Genomic DNA, 23,951 nt, shown 5'->3' with positions numbered 1-23,951 from the left:
TGGTCAGGAAAGGTTTACCTGAGGAAGTCGTTTAAAATGAGAAACTGAAGGATGAATGGAGTTAATTTGGTCCGGGAGGCAGTGAAAAGTCATCAGTCAACCAGAGGAGGAAGAAGCATGGCATGTTCAAAGGACTGAACCATTGTCCCTGCAGAATGGTGAATGGGGGAGAGGTGTCAGGTGGGGTTAGCTAGGTCAGCAAGGATCATGCGAGACACCATTTCACAGGCCATGAGATTTTGGTTCTACCATGATGAGATTTTGTGATTTAAAAAAAAAAACGAAAACAAAAAAACCCTTTGTGGTATAGGAAAATACATCAGAGGGTAGAACCTGGAGGCATTGTGGGGTAGCAGGGGCACTGTATTCATGAGTTCATGGAGGATTGAACTGTAAAAAAATCATTGAAAACATTGATTTTTTTTTCCCTCTTGTGGATGAGGATGTGCTTGCTTAATCTAATTTCTGAACCAATTTTCAGTTGACATTTGAGGAAAATTTTAAGGTTAATATGTTAAACTGTTTAGTGCACCCATGGAAGATCGTTGAGTTTAATTTTTGGTTAAAATGTTTCCTATTGTAGAAAGACTAACAAGAGGGTTTGTTTTGTTTTGTTTTAAGGGAGAGCGCAAGTAAGCAGGGGAGAGGGACACGGACAATTTCAAGAGGGTTCCATGCTCACTTGCAGCCCAACACAAGTCTTGGTCCCATGACGCTAGGATCATAACCTCAGCTGAAATCAAATGTCGGATGCTCACCTGACTGAGCCATTTTGTCTACATGTTAAAATTTGTGCACATTGTGTTTTCTTATTCTGAACTTACTACCTTCCTTGTTTTTAATAGTGTCACCATCCTCCAGTCACCCAACATCTAGGTCAACTTTGACTCCTTTCTTCCTCTTTCCCGATGGCTGTTTACATACAAAAGTCCTCTAGAATCTAACTGTGGTTGGTATCGTATTTTTTTCCTCGTCCTGCTTACTGTTACCTCTAGTTCATACTTCACTGCCTCTTGTTTTCTGGGTTTCCTGCTACCAGATATTTGTACAGTCTTACATATTGCAGTGAGGTTGATTTTCCTAAAGTACAACTTTGTGCATTGCTTTCCATTGGTTAGAAAATAAAATTTGAGCCGGGCTTCAGTTATCCATAGATGCATAACAAACCACCCCCAGACCTAGTAACTTAATACAGTTTTATTTGTTGGCAATTTTGTGAGTCAGGAGATTGGGAAGGGCTAACCTGGGCTGTTTTTTTCTGATCCACATGTTGCTAGTAGAGGTGGTAGGGTTGGAGGTTCTACTTCCAAAATGCTTTTTCACTCCCATGCCTTGTCAGGGACTACTGGGAGGCTGGGCTCAGCCGCATTTTCTCTCTCCACGTGAAGTTAGGGCTTTCCGTGTGATCTCTCCAGCAGGGTAGTCAGAATTCTTAATGGTGTTTCTGGGCTCCAGGAGCCCTAGGTGGAAGTGGCTGTTCTCTTAGGAGCACCTGGGGGGGGGGGGTCAGTTGGTTAAGCGTCCAGCTCTGAATTTTGGCCCAGGTCATGGTCTTGTGGTTCCTGAGATCCAGCCCTGCACTGGGCTCTGTGCCGACAACGGGGAGCCTGCTTGGGATTCTCTCTTCCTCTCTCTGCCCCTCCCCTGCTTGCGAGCACACACGTTTGCTCTCCCTTTTTCTCTCTTAAAATAAATAAACATCAAAAAAAAAGTTATCTTAAAAGCAAAGTTTGGAACTAGCACAGCATTCAGTTTAGCTTAAATACAGCTATCTTGGCTAAGCTTCCCTAACTATCTGCCCTCTCCCAACTGGGATAGTGTCTTTATTGCACAAATACTTCATTCTGTTGTGCTAATTTGTAGTGTACTTAATTGTGTGCGTAGTTTCTCTCACTGTCCGGACTCCCCCAAGTTTTTTGAGGCAAGATCCATGTTGGGTTTTCCTGTGATGCATAACAACTTTTTTATACCATGTGGCAAGAACATAATAAATATTTGCTGAACTCTTTATCGTCTAGAAAAGTCAGAACGTATAAGAAAGCAAAAAAGTATAACTGCCTGAAACTTAATACTTAGTAATAACCTCACTAACTTTTTGTTTTGTTGATTTAATGCTGATTAACTGTTAGTACAGACTTACAATAAATAGATATCCAAGGTTAAGATGAGAAGCTAGAATGTGAATGAAGAGCAATAATCACTTATAGACACTTGAGAAACCATTCTGGGAAGAGGTGCTGTGGAGCGGTATGACATGGGCATGTCAGCTTCTCCCAGATTATGCCTGGCTCGGCTTTGCCCACCTTTCTCTGGAGTGGCCAAAGAGATTAACTCGTTAAGTGGGAAACATCTCTTATTACCCCAAAATCAGTGTTGCAGAAGTGACCGACACATTGATGGAGATTACTCTGGAAAGTGGTAACACTACAAAACCCTAGGACCATGCAGTATTATATTAGGAACCTGTAGAAGGAAAAATGGAGATGTAACATGAATAGAAGAATGAGAAGAAGATTATAGTTGAAGAAAATCCTGATGAACTGATTGTGGTCTCTTAATCAGACTCTGGTTCTGTATGGCTCTGTTGAACAGCTCCGGACTCTTGACAGAGGAAGATGTTTTTGGAGCTACTCATTCATTCAGCCACTGTGTGAGATGCAGGAAATACAGCTATGAATAAGATAGTCAAGGACATGTGGAGAACATGATTCAGATGTGGACTTTTTCATATGTTGATACATCCACCCAAGGAAAAGAAGGGGATTTGAAAAATAGTTGTAGGAGGCAGAAGAGAAAACAGAATTGTCATCTAATTTTGTTAAGTTTTTACAGTATAGTAGTACTACATAAGATTCTCCACGGAATAATGAAGTGATGAAATATATGCTAATTTTTGGTTCTGGCTTGGAAGCATCAACTGCCTTATTGACTATAGAGTATAGTCATAAACGTACATATGAAAATTTTTACAATACGAGGAAGAGGCAAGATAAAATACTCTCTTAGGTAGCATTTCCAATTTCTGGATTCCACATTTATTTAACCATTTTCTTCAGCTGTTTGATCAAGAACCTACTTCCACAGAAAAGATGAAGTTTCTTATAGAAAGAAGTAAAAGTTTAACTGTGAATAGTTCTAATAAAACTAGCAAAAAGTAACCTGGAAAAGGAAAATAAAGCCCTTCCCTCCCCCAACGTTTGTATGTATCACCGACTACTTAATAAACACTATACATCTGTGTACTTGGGATAACAAAATTCTTGTTTTGTTGGCATTAACCATTTACAAATGGCCTCTGATTTCATCTTCCACCACAGCCTTACAAGGTAAGAATAGCTATTTTCATTATAGGAAATAACAGTCATAATGTAACACTTGCTGTGTGCCAGGTACCGTGCTAAACACTTCATATATTTGATGCAGTTCATCTTAAAACCACTATTCTCATTTCACAAATGAACTAGGTCCAAGAAATTAAGCAATTTATGCAGTCACTGATTGACTAAATGGTGAAACCAGCATTCATGCTTAGGTAGTTTAATCTGAAGCCTGAATGAGAGGACATGACCTTTGCAGAGAAGCTAGTCAGGAGGAGGAGTTCTATCGTCAGACTCCTTTTCTCACTGCAACTTGGGGTCTTTTTATGTACCACTCATTTGTGCAGAATCTTGCTCTTAAAGCACCACGAGTAATCTGTTCAACCACAAGTTTGACATTTTAACTAAATTAGGTAGATGTAAAATGAATCACATTTCTGTTGGATTTCTGTCGTAAAATTGAAGGAATTCTGTGGTGAAACAAGAAACTTGACTAGTAGAATTAAGTGTTCAGAATACTTTTAAAAAATTGTATTTGGAAGAAAAGTAAAGTTCTTGAATAGATGCAGTTCAAATTTGACATCAGAGCTCTTACCTTTCTCCTGTGCTCTTTGTAAATGATGTCCTAATTATTATTTCAAGTGAGATTTGTAATTTTTAAAAATTGAGTTACCTTTGTCCAGGTATAGATAACCAGAGAATTCTGTTGTAAGACTTAAAAAGTCTTGATACACAACTTAGTATTCTCTAAGTTGGAAAAATTCTAATGTTAATTTGACTTTTAAGTCTTTGTAGACATCATTTAATGAGAAGCCAGGGTCTGGGGACCTACTTTCTCTAAAGCATGTGGTTTCTCCCAGGAAGGCAAAGAAAATTGAGATTTTCTTAGAAGGAAAAACATTGAGTGGGTGGGTTATAGATAGGATCTTGGGACTAAAAGGGCCCCATGGCAGTTAGAATTGTCCTCCTTTCGTTCTTAATTATTTTCATTTTCCTAACTTTCATCAAATTAAAGCAAGAAAAGGGCTCAAAAATCAAAGTGCAGGAAGATTTAAAAGTAGTTCTCCCCTCATGACGCCCCAACTACTGTTTCACAGAGGCAACCACTTCTTTTTTTTTTTTTTTTCTTATAATGGCTTTTGTTTGCCTAACTTTTCTATTGTGAAATACAGTACACACAAAGAAGTTTCACCCCAGACTGAGCTTGGGCCTGTGCCTAAACTAAACTTTATCTAAATGAAGTCATTCGATACATAATTTCTTATGTCTGGATTCCTTCACTCAACCTTTATGTCTTGGGGTCCATCCATGTCGTGTGTGTGACTTCACAATGGTTTGGGGGTTTTTTTTGTATTGTTTTTAATTGTGTGAACATAGCACTGGATATCTGTCCATTCCTTCGTTGATGTGAGTCCTTTTTAGTTTTTGGCTCTTAGAAAAATACTGCCGGGGTGCCTGGGTGGCTCAGTCGGTTAAGCGGCTGACTTCAACTCAGGTCATGATTTTGTGGTCCATGAGTTCGAGCCCCGTGTCGGGCTCTGTGCTGACAGCTCAGAGCCTGGAGCCTGTTTCAGATTCTGTGTCTCCCTCTCTCTGACCCTCCCCTGTTCATGCTCTGTCTCTCTCTGTCTCAAAAATAAATAAACGTTAAAGAAAAAAAAGAAAAATACTGCTGTGAACATTCTTATACATAGACCTGGTGCATATAAGCAAAAGTTCTATAATCTAGATTGCTAGTGGTGGGCTGTTGGGTCAGAGCATATCATCTTCCACTACAATTTATGATAAAGCATCAGACTTTATCATATTTTTTTTTCTTTAAGTTTATTTTTTATTTATTTTGAGTGAGTGAGCAGGGGAGGGGCAGAGAGAGAGGGTGAGAGAATCCTAAGCAAGCTCCTCACTGTCAATGCAGAGCCCAGTGCGGGGCTCAAACTCTCGAACCATGAGATCATGACCTGAGCTGAAGTCAGACATTTAACCACCTGAGCCACCCAGGTGCCCCTTAGCAATTCTGTGGGTATATAATATCTTGTGAGGGTTTTCTTACCCTTCAAAATGAAACACCCATATTTAAATGAATTTTTTTTATGTTTATTTTTGAGAGAGACAGAAACAGGATGTGAGTGGGTTAGGGGGCAGAGAGAGAGGGAGACACAGAATCCTAAGCAGGTTCCAGGCTCCGAGCTGTCAGCACAGAGCCCAACATGGGGCTTAAACTCACGAGCTGTGAGATCATGACAGCCGAAGTCGGACGCTCAACCGACTGAGCCACCCAGGTGCCCCTAAAACACCATATTTAGAACCACGTAAAACAAGTGTATGGCGTAATGAATTATAAGATGCTTCTACTCACCACCCAGTTTAAAAAGTAGACCACCCCCAGCATCCTCCCACATATCCTGTCCTGATCGTAACTCATTCCTTCCCCCTAAAATTATTAGTCTGACTTTTATAGTCATTTTCTTGTATTTCTCTATGGTTTTATCATCCAAGAGTACATCCCTAGGTATTATAAACTCATTTTAAAAATTTGATGCATATGGGACGCCTGGGTGGCTCAGTCGGTTAAGTGTCCGACTTCAGCCCAGGTCATGGTCTCACGGCTTGTGAGTTCAAGCCCCGCATCAGGCTCTGTCCTGACAGCCTGGAGCCTGCTCTGATTCTGTGTCTGCCTCTCCCTCTACCCCTCCCTAGCTCATGCTCACACACACACACACACTCTCTCTCTCTCTCTCTGTCAAAAATAAATAAACTTAAAAAAATAGATTAAAAAAATAAAGATTTGATGTATGTTTTAAATCTAAGGTTCTTGGGGCGCCTGGGTGGCACAGTCGGTTAAGCGTCCGACTTCAGCCAGGTCACGATCTCGCGGTCCGTGAGTTCGAGCCCCGCGTCAGGCTCTGGGCTGATGGCTCAGAGCCTGGAGCCTGTTTCCGATTCTGTGTCTCCCTCTCTCTCTGCCCCTCCCCCGTTCATGCTCTGTCTCTCTCTGTCCCAAAAATAAATAAACGTTGAAAAAAATAAAATTAAATTAAATTAAAAAAAAAAAAAATAAATAAATCTAAGATTCTTCTTCCATTCCTTTTCTTTTTTCCTTATAACTTAATTGTTGTTGAACCTGAACTGTTTGACCCGTAGTTTCACAGAGCCTAAATATGTGTTCATCAGACTTCTAAGAAATTATCATTCCCCTATAGAGAGAGCCTTTTTAGACAATTTTTCCCCCTAACCCTCCCCATTAATTACTAAGGAATAAGATTTTGCTGGGTGAAACTGAATTTTGAAGAGTCACAAGCCATTGTAACACCTTAAGGTCTTTTCACACTCTTGCAAAAGCACTCCCATTGAGAATACATGGTCTGGATTGCATACTTAGGGTGCAGTTCAAAATTTCATTTTTTTCCTCGAGCTTCTATTCTAAAAATGTGGCTGAGTCCAGATCCTTCACCAAACTCTGGTTCAGTCTCTTTCACAAGGCTGTAGCTAGCGTGTTCTTTTCTCAGAATGCGCTTTTGTCTTGTCTCTGTGGTGTTAGCAGCCATTGATTTGCAAGGTCTAGATCCAGTAATTCATTAAGGATTACAAAATGATCGTATCTTAATTGAATTTTTAATTGATATTGGAATACTTTTATAAAGATACCATTTTCTTACTCTCTATTTGTTTATCCAGTGATTTATAGTTTATATAGGAAAGACAAGAAAATACCTGAATCTGTGCCTTGATTTTACCAATTTTAAAGATAATGTGTCGGTTGATACCATACTTTGAAAATGACCTGTTAAAAAAAATTATTGGGGCACCTGGGTGGCTGGGTCAGTTGAGTATCCGACTTCGGCTCAGGTCATGATCTCATGGCTCGTGGGTTTGAGCCTCATGTCGGGCTCTGTGCTGATAGCTCAGAGCCTGGAGCCTGCTTCTGATTCTGTGTCTCCCTCTCTCTCTGCCCCAACCCACTTGCATTCTCTCTCTCTCTCTCTCAAAAATAAACATTAAAAAAAAATTTTTTAATAATTACGAACACTTGTATATATTTTCTTCAGAGAGTCATGTCATATTATTATGTTTATTGGTGCTCAGAATGTTCTATGTTTGGCCAATGGGCACCTCTTCAGAACTTTTTTTTTCTTTGAGTCATTCTGACAGGACCCAGTCTTTGATAGGTAGTTTTTGATAGTTTCCGTGATATGTGATGGGACAAGATGTTGTAGGCTCATTTTGTACATTTCTTGCTTCAGATATGGAATTAGTAATTTCTCCCAAAAATCCCTGGTTTCTTTTGGTGGGAAATAGTATTTCAAGACCATAACTTAGGGGCGCCTGGGTGGCTTAGTTGATTAAGCATCTGACTCTTGGTTTCAGCTCAGGTCATGATCTCACGGTTTGTGAATTTGAGCCCCACATTGGGCTGTGCGCTGATGGTGTGGAGTCTGCTTGGGATTCTCCCTCTCTCTCACTGTCTCTCTCTCCCTCTCCCTCCCCCCCCCCCAAATAAATAAACTTTTAAATCAAGACCGTGATCTAGGCACTACAGATGCTGATTGCTACAAGTAAATTGTTGTTTTCAGGCCTTTCTTTTTTTTTTTGTACAGAACTAAAATATTTTCGTTCACACTAGTATTTATAACTTAAGTTTAAGACTATTAGGGTTTTACTTTTCTATAAGTAAAATTTCTTTTTTCCACATGGAGAATCTTGATTCTCAAAGACATAGGGATTAATAGAACTAGAATATTCCATAACTCCTACTAGTTTTATCTTATATGCACACAGCTATCAGAATGAAAGTCTCAGAACATCACAACCAGTATGATTACATTCCTTTAAAATTTTGCATATGCTTCCCCTCCCCATAGTTTTTATAATTGTACTGTATTATTAGATTTTAGTTAGCATTTAATCTTTGTGCTACAAGTAATTACACATTTAATGTTCACTACCAGTCTTCGTGGTGGTGTCTTTAGTCATTTTGGTTGCCTGAAGTTTATTTTTCTGTCAGTTCCTCAGGAAGGACCTGTAGAAGCAATCAGTATTCCATAGGTTCTTATATGTTGATAAATTTGTGCCCCTTTTCTGTGAAATTATTTTTGCTGGATAGGAAATATCTGGCTCCCATTTAAAAAAATTTTTTTTTTTGAGAGAGAGACTGAGAGGAGAAGGAGCAGAGTGGGAGAGAGAGAATTCCAAGCAGGCTCCACACTTAGCGTGGAACCCAACACAGGGCTCACTCCCACAACTCTGGGATCATGACCTGAGCTGAAATCGAGAGTTGGATGCTCAACCGACTGAGCCACCCAGGTGTTCTCTGGCTCCCATTTTTTAAAAAAAGAATTTGACTCCATTTTCTAATGGCATAAAGCATCACTGTCAACGTCTATTCTTAATCTAATTTTCATTCTTTTATATGTCTCAAGCCCAGGTCCTAAAGGGACCTCTTTTCTTTAAAGTCCTGTAATTTCACTAGAATGTGTCTTGATGGTTGTCATTTTGGGTGAGGGGTTTTTTGTTTTAGGTATATACGGGGTTGTTTCAAAATGTGGTCTTTTAACTTTTTTTTTTTTTTTTAAGTTTATTTAATTATTTTGAGAGCGAGAAAGAGAGAATGTAAACAAGCAGGGGAGGGGCACAGAGAGCATCCCAAACAGGCTTCGTACAGTAAGGGCAGAGCCTGACACAGGGCTCGATAACATGAACTGTGAGATCATGACCTGAGTTGGATGTTCATCTGACTGAGCCACCCGGGCACCCCTCAACATTTTCACGTTTGGAAAATTTTTTTTTACGTTTCAGTTTTTAGTATTCACTTCCCTTTTGAGTTATTCAAGAGCTGCTGTTTGTTATGTTAGACAGTCTTGGCCTTGATTATTTGTTCCTTTGTCTCTTTATTTTTCTGTTTAAAACTTTCCTCCTTTCACCTTTTAGTTCTTGTAAGCAGTATGTGTTGTGTTCATTCACACTTGTGTTCCTTCTAATTTTGTCTTCACTCCTAAAGCTTTTTTTCCTTTTATTTCTAATTCTTTCCTGAGAGCTGTCATTCCATTTGAGTTTTTTTAGTTCTGATTTATGTTGTTTTATGGCTTGTGTACTTTTTAAGTGTTCTTTAGGTTGTCTCCTCTTCCTGGCATGTATTCATTAATTATGGGGATGTTGTTTTGCTTCTTGTTTTTCTTAGAACTTTATACGAGCTTTGACATCAGCTCTCTTCTTTGCTCATTTGTAATGAAATTGGTTTTCTTGGACTTCCAGGAGAGTAGTTTGGGATAGCTTTTCTAGCTTCACCAAACTCCTTTTTCATGCAGTGTTCAAAATACGATACCTTGCTTTTTGAGATTTCCTGGCTTTGTCCTCTGTTCTCATGTAGACCTGCCTTCTCTCCTTTCTTTCTGTTGTCTCTTTTTACTCAATGTCACTCTTCCCAGCTTTTCATCTTGTAAGGGAGCCCTGCTAGATCAGGTTTGAAACTTTCTGGGTCCTAGGCTGCTTCACTCCTCCCAGACCTTAACATGCATCCCTTGCATTCACCCACTTTTGAGCTGAGCAGACCCCTTCCTGGTGTTCACAGCTTTCTCAGATTAGCCTGTGTGCTTTTCAGTAGATACCTGTTGGTTGTCTGGGGCTTATCCTCACGTCTGAATGATTCCATGTGTTTTCTGAGGCACAAATGGTACTTCAAAGATCATGTGGCTCTTGGTGATTTGTCCTCACGGGCTCATATTTTGGGGGTTAAGTTATTCTTAGCTTTTTTTTTTTTCTAACTTGGAATTTTTGTAATTCTTTTTTTAATGTTTATTTTTGAGAGAGAGAGCGCTGGTGGGGTGGGGTGGAGGGTGGGGGGGACAGAGGACCTGAAGCAGGCTTCACTCTGACAGCAGCGAGCCCAATGTGGGGCTCGAACTCATGAACCATGAGATGATGACCTGAGCTGAAGTTGGACGCTCAACCAACTGAGCCACTCAGGCGCCCTGGAATTTTTTGTTTTTAGATGAAAATAAAAGCTTAATTCAAAAGCTGTGGTGCTGCCATCTTGTCAGAATTCCTTTGTGGTTTCAGTTTACATTACTCTGATGTCTCATAATGTTGGGCACTTTTTCATTTGTTTACTGGCCTTTTGGGTTTCCTCAAGGTACTCAACATTGGGAGTTCAAATCTTTTAGCTCATTTTTCCTTTAAGTTGTCTGGTTTGTTTTTCAATCAGCATGTAAGCATTCTTCATATTTGTTGAATAGGAGCCCTTTGTTATGTGTATTGCAGATTTTTTCTCCTGTTGGCTTGCCTTTCATTCTTAATTTCTCTGGTGGGGGCACCAGGATGGCACAGTCAGCTAAGTGTCTGACTCTTGGTTTCATCTCAGGCCATGATGATAGCCATTCTAACAGGGTTCAGATGATAGCTTGTGGTTTTGATTTGCATTTCCCTGGTGATTAGTGATACTGAGCACCTTTTCATGTACCTGTTGGCCATTTGAATATCTTACTGGAAAAATGTCTATTTAGGTCCTTTGCCCATTTTAAAATTGGATTACTTGGTTTTGGCTATTGAGTTGCGGGAGTTCTTTGTATATTTTTGTATTTGAACCCCTTACCAGATATTATGAGTTGGAAATATTTCTTCTCATTCTATAGGTTGCTATAATGGAGTTTTTAAGTGTATTTTTTTTATTCTTTATTTGTTCCATCTGTTCTTTAATTCTTTGTTCCTCTTTTATATGTTCTTATGCAATAATTAGTTATTTTTTAATTATTCTTTTCCCCCACCATTAGCTTTTTTGTTATGCATTCTTTTATTATTTTTTTTAGTGGTGTTTTCACCATAAGCTTAGAATGCTACCTTGACCAAATATGTGGGAAGAGTTTCGATAATCCCTCATTCTTAGTATTCTTTTTTTTCTTTTTCAGACCCTTTTGAATAGTCACCATGTTCAGATATTAGCAAGCACGTATGTACATGTCTGCGTTTGAAAATGGCAGAGGGAAACAACAATGAAGAGGTAATTCACTTGAACAACTTTCACTGCCACCGGGGACAAGGTAAGTGTTCTCACTTTCTTCCTTTCATCATTGCTTTCTCCTTTTATGTTACAGTTACATAGTCTTTGGAATGAACCTATTTTGCACCTCGTAGAACCCAGAGACATTTCATTTTTAGACATCAGAACATCTGATGTAATGGACTCATCGGTCTAAAACTTTGTGTCAAATGGTAATACCTGCTGGCATGAATGAAGTTTAAAAATGTTTCCTCACAACTGGATTCATAAGCTATTAATGAGCAAGTCAAAAAGAGCTGTGAATGTGCAGTCATTGGATCTTAGGAAGTGAAGTGGGAATATAGGAACAGTGGCAGTTCTGTTTTTGAAGAAATGGGGTCTTCAGAGGAGGGCTCCTCCAGGCCTGTATGCTCTAGAGGTAATGAAAGTGATGCTGGAGCGTTTTTGCCCCCTCATATGGTGCTTAATTTAATTTTTTGCCAGGAGATTCTGGTTGCCTTACAGGGAATTTTATTTTATTTTATGTTTAAATGTTTATTTTTGAGAGAGAGAAAGAGACACCAGGGAAAGGATGGGGAGGGAGGGAGGGAGGGGGAGAGAGAGAAAGAGAGAGAGAGAATGAGAATCCCAAGCAGATTCTACACTATCAGCACAGGGCTCAAACCCACAAACTGTGAGATCATGACGTGAGCTGAGATCAAGAATTGGACGCTTAACCAATTGAGCTACCCAGGCACCCCCTTACAGGGAATTTTAGAACATGTATTCATTTTGCAGTATTTAAAATTTGGGCAAGTTCATTGATTCTTAAAGGGAAAGGAGCCTGTATTTATGTAACATTCCTAAATGTATATGCAATTTTCTGTCAAATCCTACTTCACATTTACACTTTGGCTGAAAGGAAAAAATTCATGCTGATGAGTAGGGAAAAAGTATATTTTACAAGTATAGATTCCATGGAAGAAATTATACCATTTTTTGTTGCTGTTTTTTTCCTATTAATGTTTTGTGCTTATGAAGATTATTTTTTTCCCAGTAGAGTGTAAATTATATACATTTGGCTTTCAGACAACATTTGAAGTTGAACAGATTTTATTAAGCAAATATATTGAGAAAAATAAATTAACATGCTTAAACTAGGCACATTATGAATGCAAAAGAAGTACTAATTTTTTGAGAATTTTATTATTAATAGTTTATTCTAATTTGGTAGTGAGTGTAACCATAATTCACTGTGATTGAGAAAGCTTTAAATCTTAGCTATAATTTGTATATGTGATCATTTCTATAATTTTTCCACATGTATATCAAATTAATGTTGTAGTAGTGTTTTAACTGGGTTTTAAATATACTTGAACAGAATTTCAGAACATCTAATTCCTTTGAGGAAATTACTGACTTTGGAAGCATTTTTTTCTGTGAGACAAGGTTTATGTATTTTGCACCCAGCATGAGGATATTTTTTAGGCGTGCAGAGTTGTTTTGTTTTTATTAGCTGTGGTGTTTTCACCATAATTTTTATTGTGCCAACCCCTGTAAGTTTTTCTTTTTTAATTTTTAAATCATCTTTATTGAAGTATAATTTACTTAAATAAATGCACACATTTTAATTGTATAGTTCAGTGAGCTTTGAAAAATGAATGTACCGATAGACCACCCATTTCTGTCCTACCACAAAGGTTCCTTTCTGCCCCATCTATGGTCAGTCCTCACCCCACTCCTGGCCTAAGGAAACCGCTGATCTGCTTCATATAAATGGAACCGGACAGTGTGTACTCTTTATGCCTGAATTTTTCTGCCCAACAGAGTGGTTTGAGATTCATCCACATTGCACATATCAGTAATTAAATCCTTTTTAGTTGCTGAGTAGTATGTACCTAGAATTCTATATGCAGTGAAAATGGGCTTAAAAATGAAGGTAAAATAAAGGTTAAAAGTACAAGAATGAAAAAAGATGGGTTATGCAAATCGTAGCACAAAAAAAGAGCTGGTATGTCTATGTGTTATCAGGTAAAATAGACATTTTAGCCCAAAGTATTAATATTAAGATAGAGTTCATGATGATAAAAGGGTTATTGCACTGGAAAGATAAAACATTTCTAACCTCTATACACTCAGTAACATGGTGTCAAAAGCAAAAATTGACAGAACTAAAAGAAGAAATGGATAAATCCACAATCAGAGTGGGAGATTTTAAATGTATTTTTCACCAACTGATGCAAACATACGCAAACATTTGTATGAATATAGAACATGGAAGAACATAATCAACAAATTTGACATAATAGATAGATGGTACTGCACCCAATGTATTTACCGAAATTGACCATATTTTGAGCCACCAAACAGAGTCAGAGGATTGAAATCATATAGATTATGTTCTCTAACCATGCTGGAATTAAGTTGTAAATCAATTACAGAAATATAATTAGAAAATCCCTATACGTGGAAAACAAGAATACACTTCAGAACAATTTATGGTTCAAAGAAAAAGTCACAATGGAAATTAGAAAATATTTTTAATTGCATGGTAATGAAAATACAGTCTTGAAGCTCATGAGATTCATCTAACTGAACAATCTAAACCAGAGCTCAGCAAACTTTTAAGAGCCAGCGAGTCACTATTTTTATCTTATAAGTCATGTGGTCTCTGTTGCAGCTACTCAGCTATATGTTAAATTGAAGGCAGGGGCACCTGAGTGGCTTCAGTCAGCTAGGTGTCTGACTTCAGCTCAGGTCACAATCACATGGTTCGTGAGTTCGAGCCCCGCATTGGGCATTGGGCTCTCTGCTGTCAGCGCAGTGCCTGACAGGGCATCCTGTCAGGGATCCTCTGTCCCCCTCTCGCTGCCCCTCACCTACGTGTGCTCTCTCTCTCTCTCTGTCTTTATTTTTCTCTCCCTCTCAAAAATAAAAAGCATTCTAAAAAATTATTTTAAAAAAAGTGAAGGCAGCTGTAGATAATATATAAATGAATGAGCATGGCTATGCTCCAGTGAGGACAGGAAGTAGCGGGTACCATCCCACACTGCTGGTGGGAATATAAATTGGCATAATTTGGAAAATTATTTGGCATCGTCCACTAAAATTGAACATATGCTTCCCATATAATTCAGCTCTTCTGCTCCTAGAACGTACCCAACTGAAATGAGCACACCAAGAGACGTGTGTAAGAATGTTCAGTATCCGAAATTGCCAAGACTGGCACCAACCCAAAAGTCCATTGACAGAAGAATAAATAACTTGTAATGTTGTCACGTGGTGGACTGCGGATAGCAGAGAGAGCTGCTGCACATGCCACCACATGGATACGTGGAACCAGTATTTGCAAGGAAGCCAGAAATGAATGCATACTCAGAAACAGACACAACTAGTCTGTGGAGTCAGGAAGCTTTTAATGTACTCGAAATGTTGTATTTACTGACCTTGGTGATGGTCATCCAGTTGTGGGCCTTTTGTATTCTTGAAGTTATATTTTTGATTCGTAGACTTTGTTACACTTTAGTTTTTTAAACTATTTTTTTCAAAGCTAACGTGTTTATACATGGTGTGCTGGGGGAGTATTTTGCCAACCATTGGACCTCACTATGAGGTGAGAAGCTTCAAGCCAGCTTTTTCATTGGGTCTTCCAAGGTGGTCTCTAAGTGTTTTTTTTTTTTTCTTGGACCAGTTCTTCCAGAGAGGAGTCTACAGTTTCCTGCATATGGAATCTAAGACTGGCTGCCAGCATTCTGGGAGCTAAGCAACAGAAAGCATCCAGGGCCTCGTTCGTTATTCTGTTTCACGGGCACCTCTTTCCTCTCTTGACCCCGTGCCTGGTGTCTAGTACTCTGCCTCAGCGTCTCTTCACAACGGACCTCCTCAGGGTGGGGTTTTTGGAGTGGCCGAGGAGCTTGGCAAATTCTCTCCCCAAAACCAGTGATAAAATGAGACAGAATTGTCAGAAACAGCCATTTAATGACTGGAAATGACCAAAGGCATATAATGATTGAGAACATTCAGGAAAATCTAGAATTCTGCAGCATGTATTAGGCCAGCTCTGGTTGGTTGTCCCCCCTGCAGGCTGCGGGTTTGAGCCTTCTGCACTAACCTTTTTTAATGTTGAAGAAGTGGATGCTTGCTGAAGTTAGATAACAGCCTCATATGGCTGGCATACGGTAGAGCAGAGACTTGGACCTCGGAGGTCGAACCTTAGATTTTACAGACTTGCCTGCTTTAAACTGCTGTCCCCATAGCTCTGTCACAGGGATGAATCAAGTGAGATAATTGACTTCAGATTGCTGTTCAAATTGTTGGGTGCCATAAAAATAAATGAGGCGTTAACCTTGAGAAAGATATTAGAGCTTTAATGGAAAAATTTCAGTGTTTGTAATGATGATGCCTCTTTTCTCGTTTTGGTTTTTTTTTCCCCCCCCTAACCTTTTCTCTAGGACACTGAATGCATTTTCTCTTCGTTGCTTCTTTTAACCTTTAACATTCCCGTGGGTCAGGCAGGAAAAAATTAACAGTTTGTGTTATTCAGTAATTCAAATTGGACACGCTCTATCTTCAGACAAAAAAAAAAAGTTAGAAACTTTGAACATATAGTTATCCAGATAGTTGTATTTAAAAGGAAATTAGGAAAGTTCTATTGTTTACTGTCATGGATACTAAATGGTGTTTAAAACACTCAACTGTGGGGCGCCTGGGTGGCTCAGTCTGTTGAGCATCCGACTTCGGCTCAGGTCATGATCTCACAGTTTGTGGGTTCAAGCCCCGCATCAGGCTCTGTGCTGACTGCTTGCTCAGAGCCTGGAGGCTGCTTCAGATTCTGTCTCCTTCTCTCTCTGCCCGTCCCCCGCTCACACTTTGTCTCACTCTGTTTCTCAAAAATAAATAAAATGTAAAAAAAAAAAAATTTTCCTAATAAAAATTAAAAAAAATAAAACACTCAACTGTGTTTGCATAAATGATTTTTAAGGTTTATGTCTAAGGCGAGTAAATTTTGATATTTTAAATATTAAATGAAATTTTACCGTGTTTGAGTGAAAGTTTTTTCAGACCGATCCGTTGAATAAAACAATGTTTATTCCCTGGGAGGAGTAGAGATGAGGGGGAGACCGTGATTTCACTTGTTAAAAATTTGCAGTGAGGATTTTATCAACAGATTTTTCCAACCTTGTATAAGAAAAAGTTGATAATACTGTCAGATTATTTCTTTGGATTCCCAAAATGTATTATTACGAAGATCTCCATGGAAACCTGGCTGTTAATATTTGGGTGCACATGCTGCTTGAGGAGATAAGCTAACATACCAGTAGCTTGGCTTTAGGCTTGACCCTTTTTATGCCAAAATTGAATTAAGAGACTGAACGTGATTGTGCCCGCCTCCTGGTAAACGTGTTCTCTGCCTCCTTTTAGACTGGATCAATCTCAGAGATGGACCCATCACCATATCTGACTCCTCTGATGAGGAAGGGGTTCCCATGCTGGTCACCCCAGCTCCTCAGCAACACGACGAAGAGGACCTGGATGATGATGTCATCCTGACGGAAGTGAGTTTTCTTAAACTTACCCTGATGAGGCATCATTGCAAGTTAGTGATCTGATTCTTCAGCCCCAGGGCAGTGGGAGGTAGGGCCTTGTAGGACGCCTGAGAGCACCGCTCGTGCAGCCTGTGCCGCTGCATGTGTGCTGTCACCCTGCATCTCTGAGAGCAGTACCTTTTTACCCCACCCAGTGTCCCCATAGCTTTAGAGGCCGTATGTTTTGGTCTGTTTCCGGACTTCTGCACTATTGCTCTATTTGTGCATGAGTCTGCTTTGTTGTAATCACTAAATCTTATCATGCGTCTTAATATCAGGTAGTGTTTATCTCCCCTTTGTAACTCTACATTTTTCAGAATCATCCTGGATGTTTTTGTGCTATTTTTATACAGATCTTGAGGTCAGCTTTTCTAATTCCAAAAGGTAGATAAATTCAGAACACATGTTATTGTTAAGTTTACAGAACAATTTTTATAATACTGACCCTTTCTAACTTTCTCCTTCCATTCGGTCTGGACTTCCTTTATATCCCTCAGCCAGAGTGTTCTGAATTTTTCTTACTATAAATCTTAAACATTTTTTGCTGTTTCTTTCTGGTTATTTTCTCTTTTCTGTCGCTTTTGTAAATGGCATCTTTTTTCCCACTGTTCCTTTTAACCATTTTTCTTTTTTAGTTGAAGAGTCTGTTGGATTTTATGATAATTTCATACTCAGGTCACCTTATTTTTATTGTCTGTAGTTGTTTTTCAGTTGACCCTATTAACTTCTCAAGGGATGGCATCTGATCTAGCTGGAAATAAAGATACTTGCAGTTTCTCCCTTTCCAGTTTTTATATTTTTCTCTTATCTAATTAAATTATACCTTAATAGTGGTAATAGGAATGAGAAAAATACCAACTGACATAAATGGGAATAATTATTTTTTTTACTTTTTATTTACAAAAATTTTTTTACTATTAAAAAAAATTTTTTTTTAATGTTTTATTTATTTTTAAGACAGAGACAGAGCATGAGTGGGGATGGGGCAGAGAGAGAGGGAGACACAGAATACCAAGCAGGCTCCAGGCTCTGAGCTGTCAGCACAGAGCCTGATGCAGGGCTCGAACTCACGAACTGTGGGATCATGCAGATGCTTAACTGACTGAGCCACCCAGGTTCCCCTAAATGGGAATACTTCTGTTTCTTCGCTAATTGTGATGTTGGTTTTTGCTTGAGATACCATTTTTAAAGTACATTAAGGAAGGAGCCATCTATTTTAAGGTTTTTTTTTTTTTTAATGCTTATTTATTTTTGAGAGAGAGAGAAAAAATGTCAGTGGGGGAGGGGCAGAGAGAAAGGGTGACAGAGGATCCTAAGCAGGACCTGTACTGACATCAGAGAGCCCGATATCGGGCTCGAACTCAAGCCATGAGATCATGACCTGAGCTGAAGTCGGGCGCTCCTCCAACTGAGCCACCCAGGTGCCCCTCTTCTTTAAGTTTTTATTATGAGTGAATATAGACTTCTGTCAAATTCTGTTTCAGCATCTGTGCAGATTATCATAGGATTTTCTTTCATCTGTTAAGGTAAATTATTCTGTTGTCTCTGGATAGACTACTTCGGAATAGTATTGTAATGTAATGGTAGTATGCTCTTGAATTCCATTTGATGAGATTTTACTTAAGGTTTTCTTCATAGATCTCATAAGTGAGATTGGCCCATGGATGTATGTGTGTGCCTGTGCTATCCTTGACAGGTTTTTTATAAACGTGATTGATTCTGACTTCATGAAAAGAATTTAGAAGTTTTCTTTGTTTTTCTGTGCTTTGTTACACTATTTGAAATAACATTGGAGTTACCTGAATTTATCATACAGGCATTTGGGGCTGTTGCTTTTCTTAGAGGTCAGTTCTTTGAAACTATCTCAGCTTCCTCTGTGGTCATTGACATGTCTATGTTTTCTGTTACTTTTAATACCAGTTTTTTGGTATAATAGATATTTTCCTACAAAATAATTTCTTCAAGGTTTTTTAGTGTATTTAGTAAAACAAAATAACCTGTTCTTTCTACATCCTCTGATCTATGGTTCCTCCATTTTCCTTTTCTGTTTTGTGTACTTGTGTTTTGTCCCCTTTTTCCTGATTTAATGAACTAACCATTATCTTCCTTCCTCCCCTCTTCTCTTACTCTTTTACCAAAGAAATTGCTTTGAGATTTATTTCATAGTGCTACCATTTGTTTTCTTACTAATCAGTTTCTGTTTTTCTCTTTAATGCTTTTCTTCTGCTTTAGTATATTTAACATACTTCCTTAGCATTTATCTTACGGTCCTTTTACTAACTTCTTGAGTTATTCATTCTTCTTTTATCCTTTTATATTAATTATTATTCTGGTTACTTATTGCCATGTAATGTATCATCTCAAAACTTAATGGCTTAAGACAGCTGCAGTCGTTTGTTTCTGTGGATCAGGAATTTGAGAAGGGCTCAGCTGGTTGGTTCTGGCTCATGTGACTGTTGTCAGATGGTTCTGGAGCTGGGCAGCAGGGGACTGGAGCAGCTGGAGGCTGGCAGACATTGCTCTCTTCAGGACTTCTACATAGGATCTCTCTCTCTCCTTTTTTAAAACAACTTTTTTGGGTGCCTGGGTGGCTCAATCAGTTAAGCATCCAACTCTAGATTTCCGCTTGGGTCATGATCTCACAGTTCGTGAGTTCGAGCCCCGCGTCGAGCTCCTCACTAGCCGTGTGAAGCCTGTTTGGGATTCTCTCCCCCTCCCTCTCTCTGCCCCTCCTCAGCTTGCTCTCTCTCTCAAATAAATAAACTTAGTAATAAGAAAAAAACAACAAGTTTTTTGATGGGGTGCCTGGGTGGCTCAGGCAGTTAAGCATCCAACTTCAGCTCAGGTCACGATCTCACAGTTTGCGAGTTCAAGCCCCACGTCGGGCTTTGTGCTGACAGTTCAGGGTCTAGGGCCTGGAGCCTGCTTCGGATTCTGTGTCTCTGTTTCCCCTCTGCCCCTCCCTTGCTTCACGCTCTGTCTCTGTCTCTCTCAAATATTAAAAAAAAAAATTTTTTTTTAAACAACTTTTTTGAGCTCTAGCTCACATACCATACAGTTCTTCCGTTTAAAGCGTACAGTTCAGGGGCGCCTGGGTAGCTCAGTCAGTTAAGCCTCCGAGTTCGGCTCAGGTCATGATCTCAAGATTGTGAATTTGAGCCCCGTGTCAGGCTCTATGCTGCCAGTTCAGAGCCTGGAGCCTGCTTCAGATTCTGTGTCTCCCTCTCTCTCTGCCCCTCCCCCATTCACACTCTGTGTCTCTCTCTCTCTCTCAAAAAAATGAATAAACATTATAAAAAAAAAGGGTACAGTTCAGTAGTTGTTAGTTTATTTACAGAGTTTTGTACCGATCAACACAGTCGATTTTAAGACATTTTCATTATCCCGAAAGGAAACCCTGTGCCCATTAGCAGTGAATCCTAATTCCCTCCCCACCGCCACGCTAGGCAATCACTGATTTACTTCCTGTCTCTACATACGTGCTTCTTATGGACATTTCATATGAATGGAATCATACAATATGTGATCCTTTGTGACCAGCTTTCATTTAGCATAATGTCTTCAAGATTCATCTGTCATAAATCAGTACTTTATTCCTTTTTATTGCTGAATAATATTTCATTGTGCGGATGTACCACATGTTTATCCATTCATCAATTGATGGACATTTGGGATGCTTCCACCTGTTGCTCTTATGAATAATGCTGCCGTGAACATTCACGTAGCAGTTTTTGTGTGGACATACCTTTTTGTTTCTCTTGATGGTCTTAGTCCATTCTGGCTGCTATAATAAAATACCACTGACTGGGTAGTTTATAAACACCAAAAATTTAATGCTCACAGTTATGGAGACTGGAAGTCCAGGATCAGGGTTCCAGTATGGTTGTATTCTGGTGAAGGTCTTCTTTCTGGTTCATAGGTAGCACTTCTCACTGTGGCTTCATGTGGTGAAAGACGCAGGGGATCTCTCGGAGCCTTTCCCATAAAGGCACCGATCCCATTTGTTCAGGTTCGTTAGGGTGGAGAAGGGAGACCCAGACATTCAGACCATAGAAATCATACACCTAGGAATGGAATTGCTGGATCATATGGTAACTGTGTTTTGCTCTCCTAGACTGTCTTCCAGAGCAGCTGCACTGTTGTACATTCCTCTGGCAGCGTATGACAGTTCCCAGTTTCTCCATGTTCTCTCAGACAATTGTTAGTATAGTATAGATCTTTTTCATTATAGCCATCCTTGTCGACATGACGTGGTATCTCATACTTTTGATTTGCATTTCCCTGGGGCTAATGGTATTTAGCCTCTTTTGATGTGCTTATTGGCCATTTGTTTATCTACTTTGGAGAAATGCTTATGCAGATCCTGTGCCCATTTTTTTTAATGTTTATTTATTTTTGAGAGAGGAAGAGCACAAGCAGGGGAGGGACAGAGAGAGAGAAGGAGACACAGAATCCGAAGGAGGCACCAGGCTTCGAGCTGTCAGCACAGTCCCCAGTGTCAGGCTTGAACCCACCAACTGTGAGATTGTGACCTGAGCCGAAGTCCAACGCTTAACTGACTGAGCCACCCAGGTGCCGCCACCCCCCACCCCGTGCCCATTTTTAGAAAGGGTTATCTTTATATTATTGAATTTTTATATATTCTGGGTACTGTACCCTTATCAAATACCTGATTTTCTCTCATTCTGTGAATTGTCTTTTTATTATTTGATAGTGTCCTTTGAAGCTTTTTTTTTTTTCCTTTGAAGCTTTTATAACAGTTTTAAACTTTGATGAAATTCAGCTTATTCTTTTGTCAATTGTTTTTGGTGTCACGTCTAACATATGATCTATTTTAAGGGCAGGTAGAGGCCTCAGCGCTAATATAGATCAGTGCTTTAAAGTCTTCCTAGATAATGTAAAGACTTTAGAACACTTGAATTCTACTTACTCATCTCCCAACTTACATATTGTTTTTTAAATATACTTTAATTGTGTATACATTTTTAAAACCCTACACAGTGCGTTCTTGATTTTATACAATCGGCATTCACTTCATCTTCTCCAAATATTTACCTTTCTTGTTGCTCTTCATTCCTTTCTGCATCTCTGGCCTTACAAACAGATTATTCTTCTATCTCAAGAACAGTCTTTAGGATTTCCTTTACAGTAAATCTGATATTTTCATTGAATATAAAATTCTTTGTGGCAGTTACTTGCCTTTAACACTAGAAAGATGAAAGCCAGAAAACAATGGAATAATATTCCATTGTTTTCTGGCTTTCATTTTTATGTTGAAAAGTCAGTCTTTATCTTTGGAAGGCAATATGTGCTGCTCCTTTTAAGAATTTATCTTGTATTTGATTTCTGAAATCTTGTGGTGCTATTGTTAGGTTTCTCTTGTTTGGGGTTTTTTAATTCTTCCTGCTGAGATCTTTAAAACAAATCAAGCACTGTCCTTGGATATTTGTATTTTGTTTTCAAATACTGCTTATGTCTCTCTTCTTTCAGAACTCACTTACATAGATGGTAAAACCTTTTTTTCTGCTATATTCTTTATTTCTACTGTTTTCTTACCTAATTTTCAATCATTTTGTATCTGTGCCTTATTTAGGCTGTTTTCTTCTGACTTCTCATTCAATTTACTGTTTTCTCTTTGACTACTTTATTTTATTTTTTAAATGTTTATTTTCAAGAGAGAGAGGGAGAGCGTGCAGGGGCAGAGAGAGGGAGACAAGAGGAGCCAAAGTGGGCTCTGTGCTGACAGCAGCAAGCCTGATGCAGGGGCTTGAACTCACTAACCGTGAGATCATGACCCAGGCCGAAGTCAGACACTTAACCAACTGAGCCACCCAGGCACCCATGTAGTACTAATTTTCTAATTATGTTCTTCATCTGCCATTTCTTTTTTTTTTAAGTTGGGTATCTTTATATAGTTTCTAGTTGATTTTTGTTACTCAATTTTGAATGAAGCTGAAGTTTTCCAGAACCAGCTCTTTGTAGGCAATTGTGTTGGGAAGGGGCTCAGGCACTGTTCTTGGCTAGCAAGAGCTCTCCCTCTTAAAACAGAGGGTGTGTGTGTGTGTGTGTAGGCAGGGGGGTGTTTGTGCACATGCACGTAGGTTTATTTAGCCTTCACTTTTTACCACCTGGCAGAGATTGCTGATTCCAGAGACGCCCATTTCAAAGTTCTGTTCATCCTGTCTCTTTGATATCCTACCTTTCAACAGAGGTGTTTGTCCTTGTACAGTCCAACCTCCTCAGAAACTCCTCGCTGCCGAATGGGGTAGAGGTGCCCTTTGTTCCAAACAAGGTATTGGTTTTGCCCTTCCAGGGCACACCACCTTTTTGGGAAAAATCTCTGCCTTTCTGATGCTTTCTCTGCTTTGCCTGAAATCTGTGGTTGTGCTTCCCTCACTGCATTTTTCTGCTCCTCCTCATATATGTTATGATTGGGGATTACAGATGTCTGCTGGTTTCATCAGACATTTTCAGTTGTGTCTCATTCTCCTCCCTGGGACAGGGTGATTTCAGAGAAGAGAGGGGTCAAAGGCATCTGTATTCTGCTACCTTAAAATAGACATCCGTTTCAATTTTTTACATTTACAAGTAACACGTGAAATTCAAACAATCCAGATAAACTAAAGTCTCTTTTCAGCAGCCCCTTCCTCTCCAGAGATTTCCCTGAGGAATTGCTGTTATCAGTTTGACATGTTTTCTTCCAGATCATTTTCTTTGAGTGTGTGTGTGTGTGTGTGTGTGTGTGTGTGTGTGTTACACATACAAGCTTTTAGAAGTGGTTATGTTTATGTCTTGTGTTTTGATTTTTTAAAATAATCATTCTGTGTTTGTGTTGTTGTACAACTTTTTTCACTTAATGACATTTCTTGGTGAGCTTTTCATTTCAGTACATACAGAGCTACCTCTTTTGGGGGAGGGGAGTTGGGAGAATATTTTGTAGAATAGATAATAGTTGATTTAATTTCTTGGGCATAAACTTTAGAATGTCTGTTGTTTTTTTTTTCTTTTTATGTTATAAGCAATGTGGCAGTGAATATCTTTTTATATGTCCCCTGTAGATACATAAGGGTTCATGGGATA

The 23,951-nt window shown here is 39.1% G+C and overlaps 1 protein-coding gene across 4 annotated transcripts in view; it reads left to right on the top strand.

Annotated features, from left to right (window-relative positions):
- The window catches only part of RNF216 (ring finger protein 216), a 143,827-nt gene that overhangs the window by 1,859 nt on the left and 118,017 nt on the right, over window positions 1–23,951 (top strand). For all 4 annotated transcript variants that reach the window (XR_006964003.1, XM_047089056.1, XM_047089054.1 and 1 more), the window contains exons 2-3: window positions 11,216–11,347; window positions 16,708–16,841. Coding sequence is in view for 3 of the 4 variants with exons in the window: in XM_047089056.1 (XP_046945012.1) it covers window positions 11,281–11,347; window positions 16,708–16,841 (201 nt within the window). In the remaining variant the exon portion in view is untranslated. The remainder of the gene's footprint in view (window positions 1–11,215; window positions 11,348–16,707; window positions 16,842–23,951) is intronic.

This window comes from Lynx rufus, unplaced genomic scaffold (assembly GCF_022079265.1).
Source record: "Lynx rufus isolate CCGP_SWC_20201006 ecotype Redwood Valley unplaced genomic scaffold, mLynRuf1.p SCAF_27, whole genome shotgun sequence".
Classification (NCBI taxonomy): domain Eukaryota; kingdom Metazoa; phylum Chordata; class Mammalia; order Carnivora; family Felidae; genus Lynx; species Lynx rufus.
The sequence above is the reverse complement of the archived record's forward strand: the minus strand, read 5'-3'. Positions and strand labels throughout refer to the sequence as shown.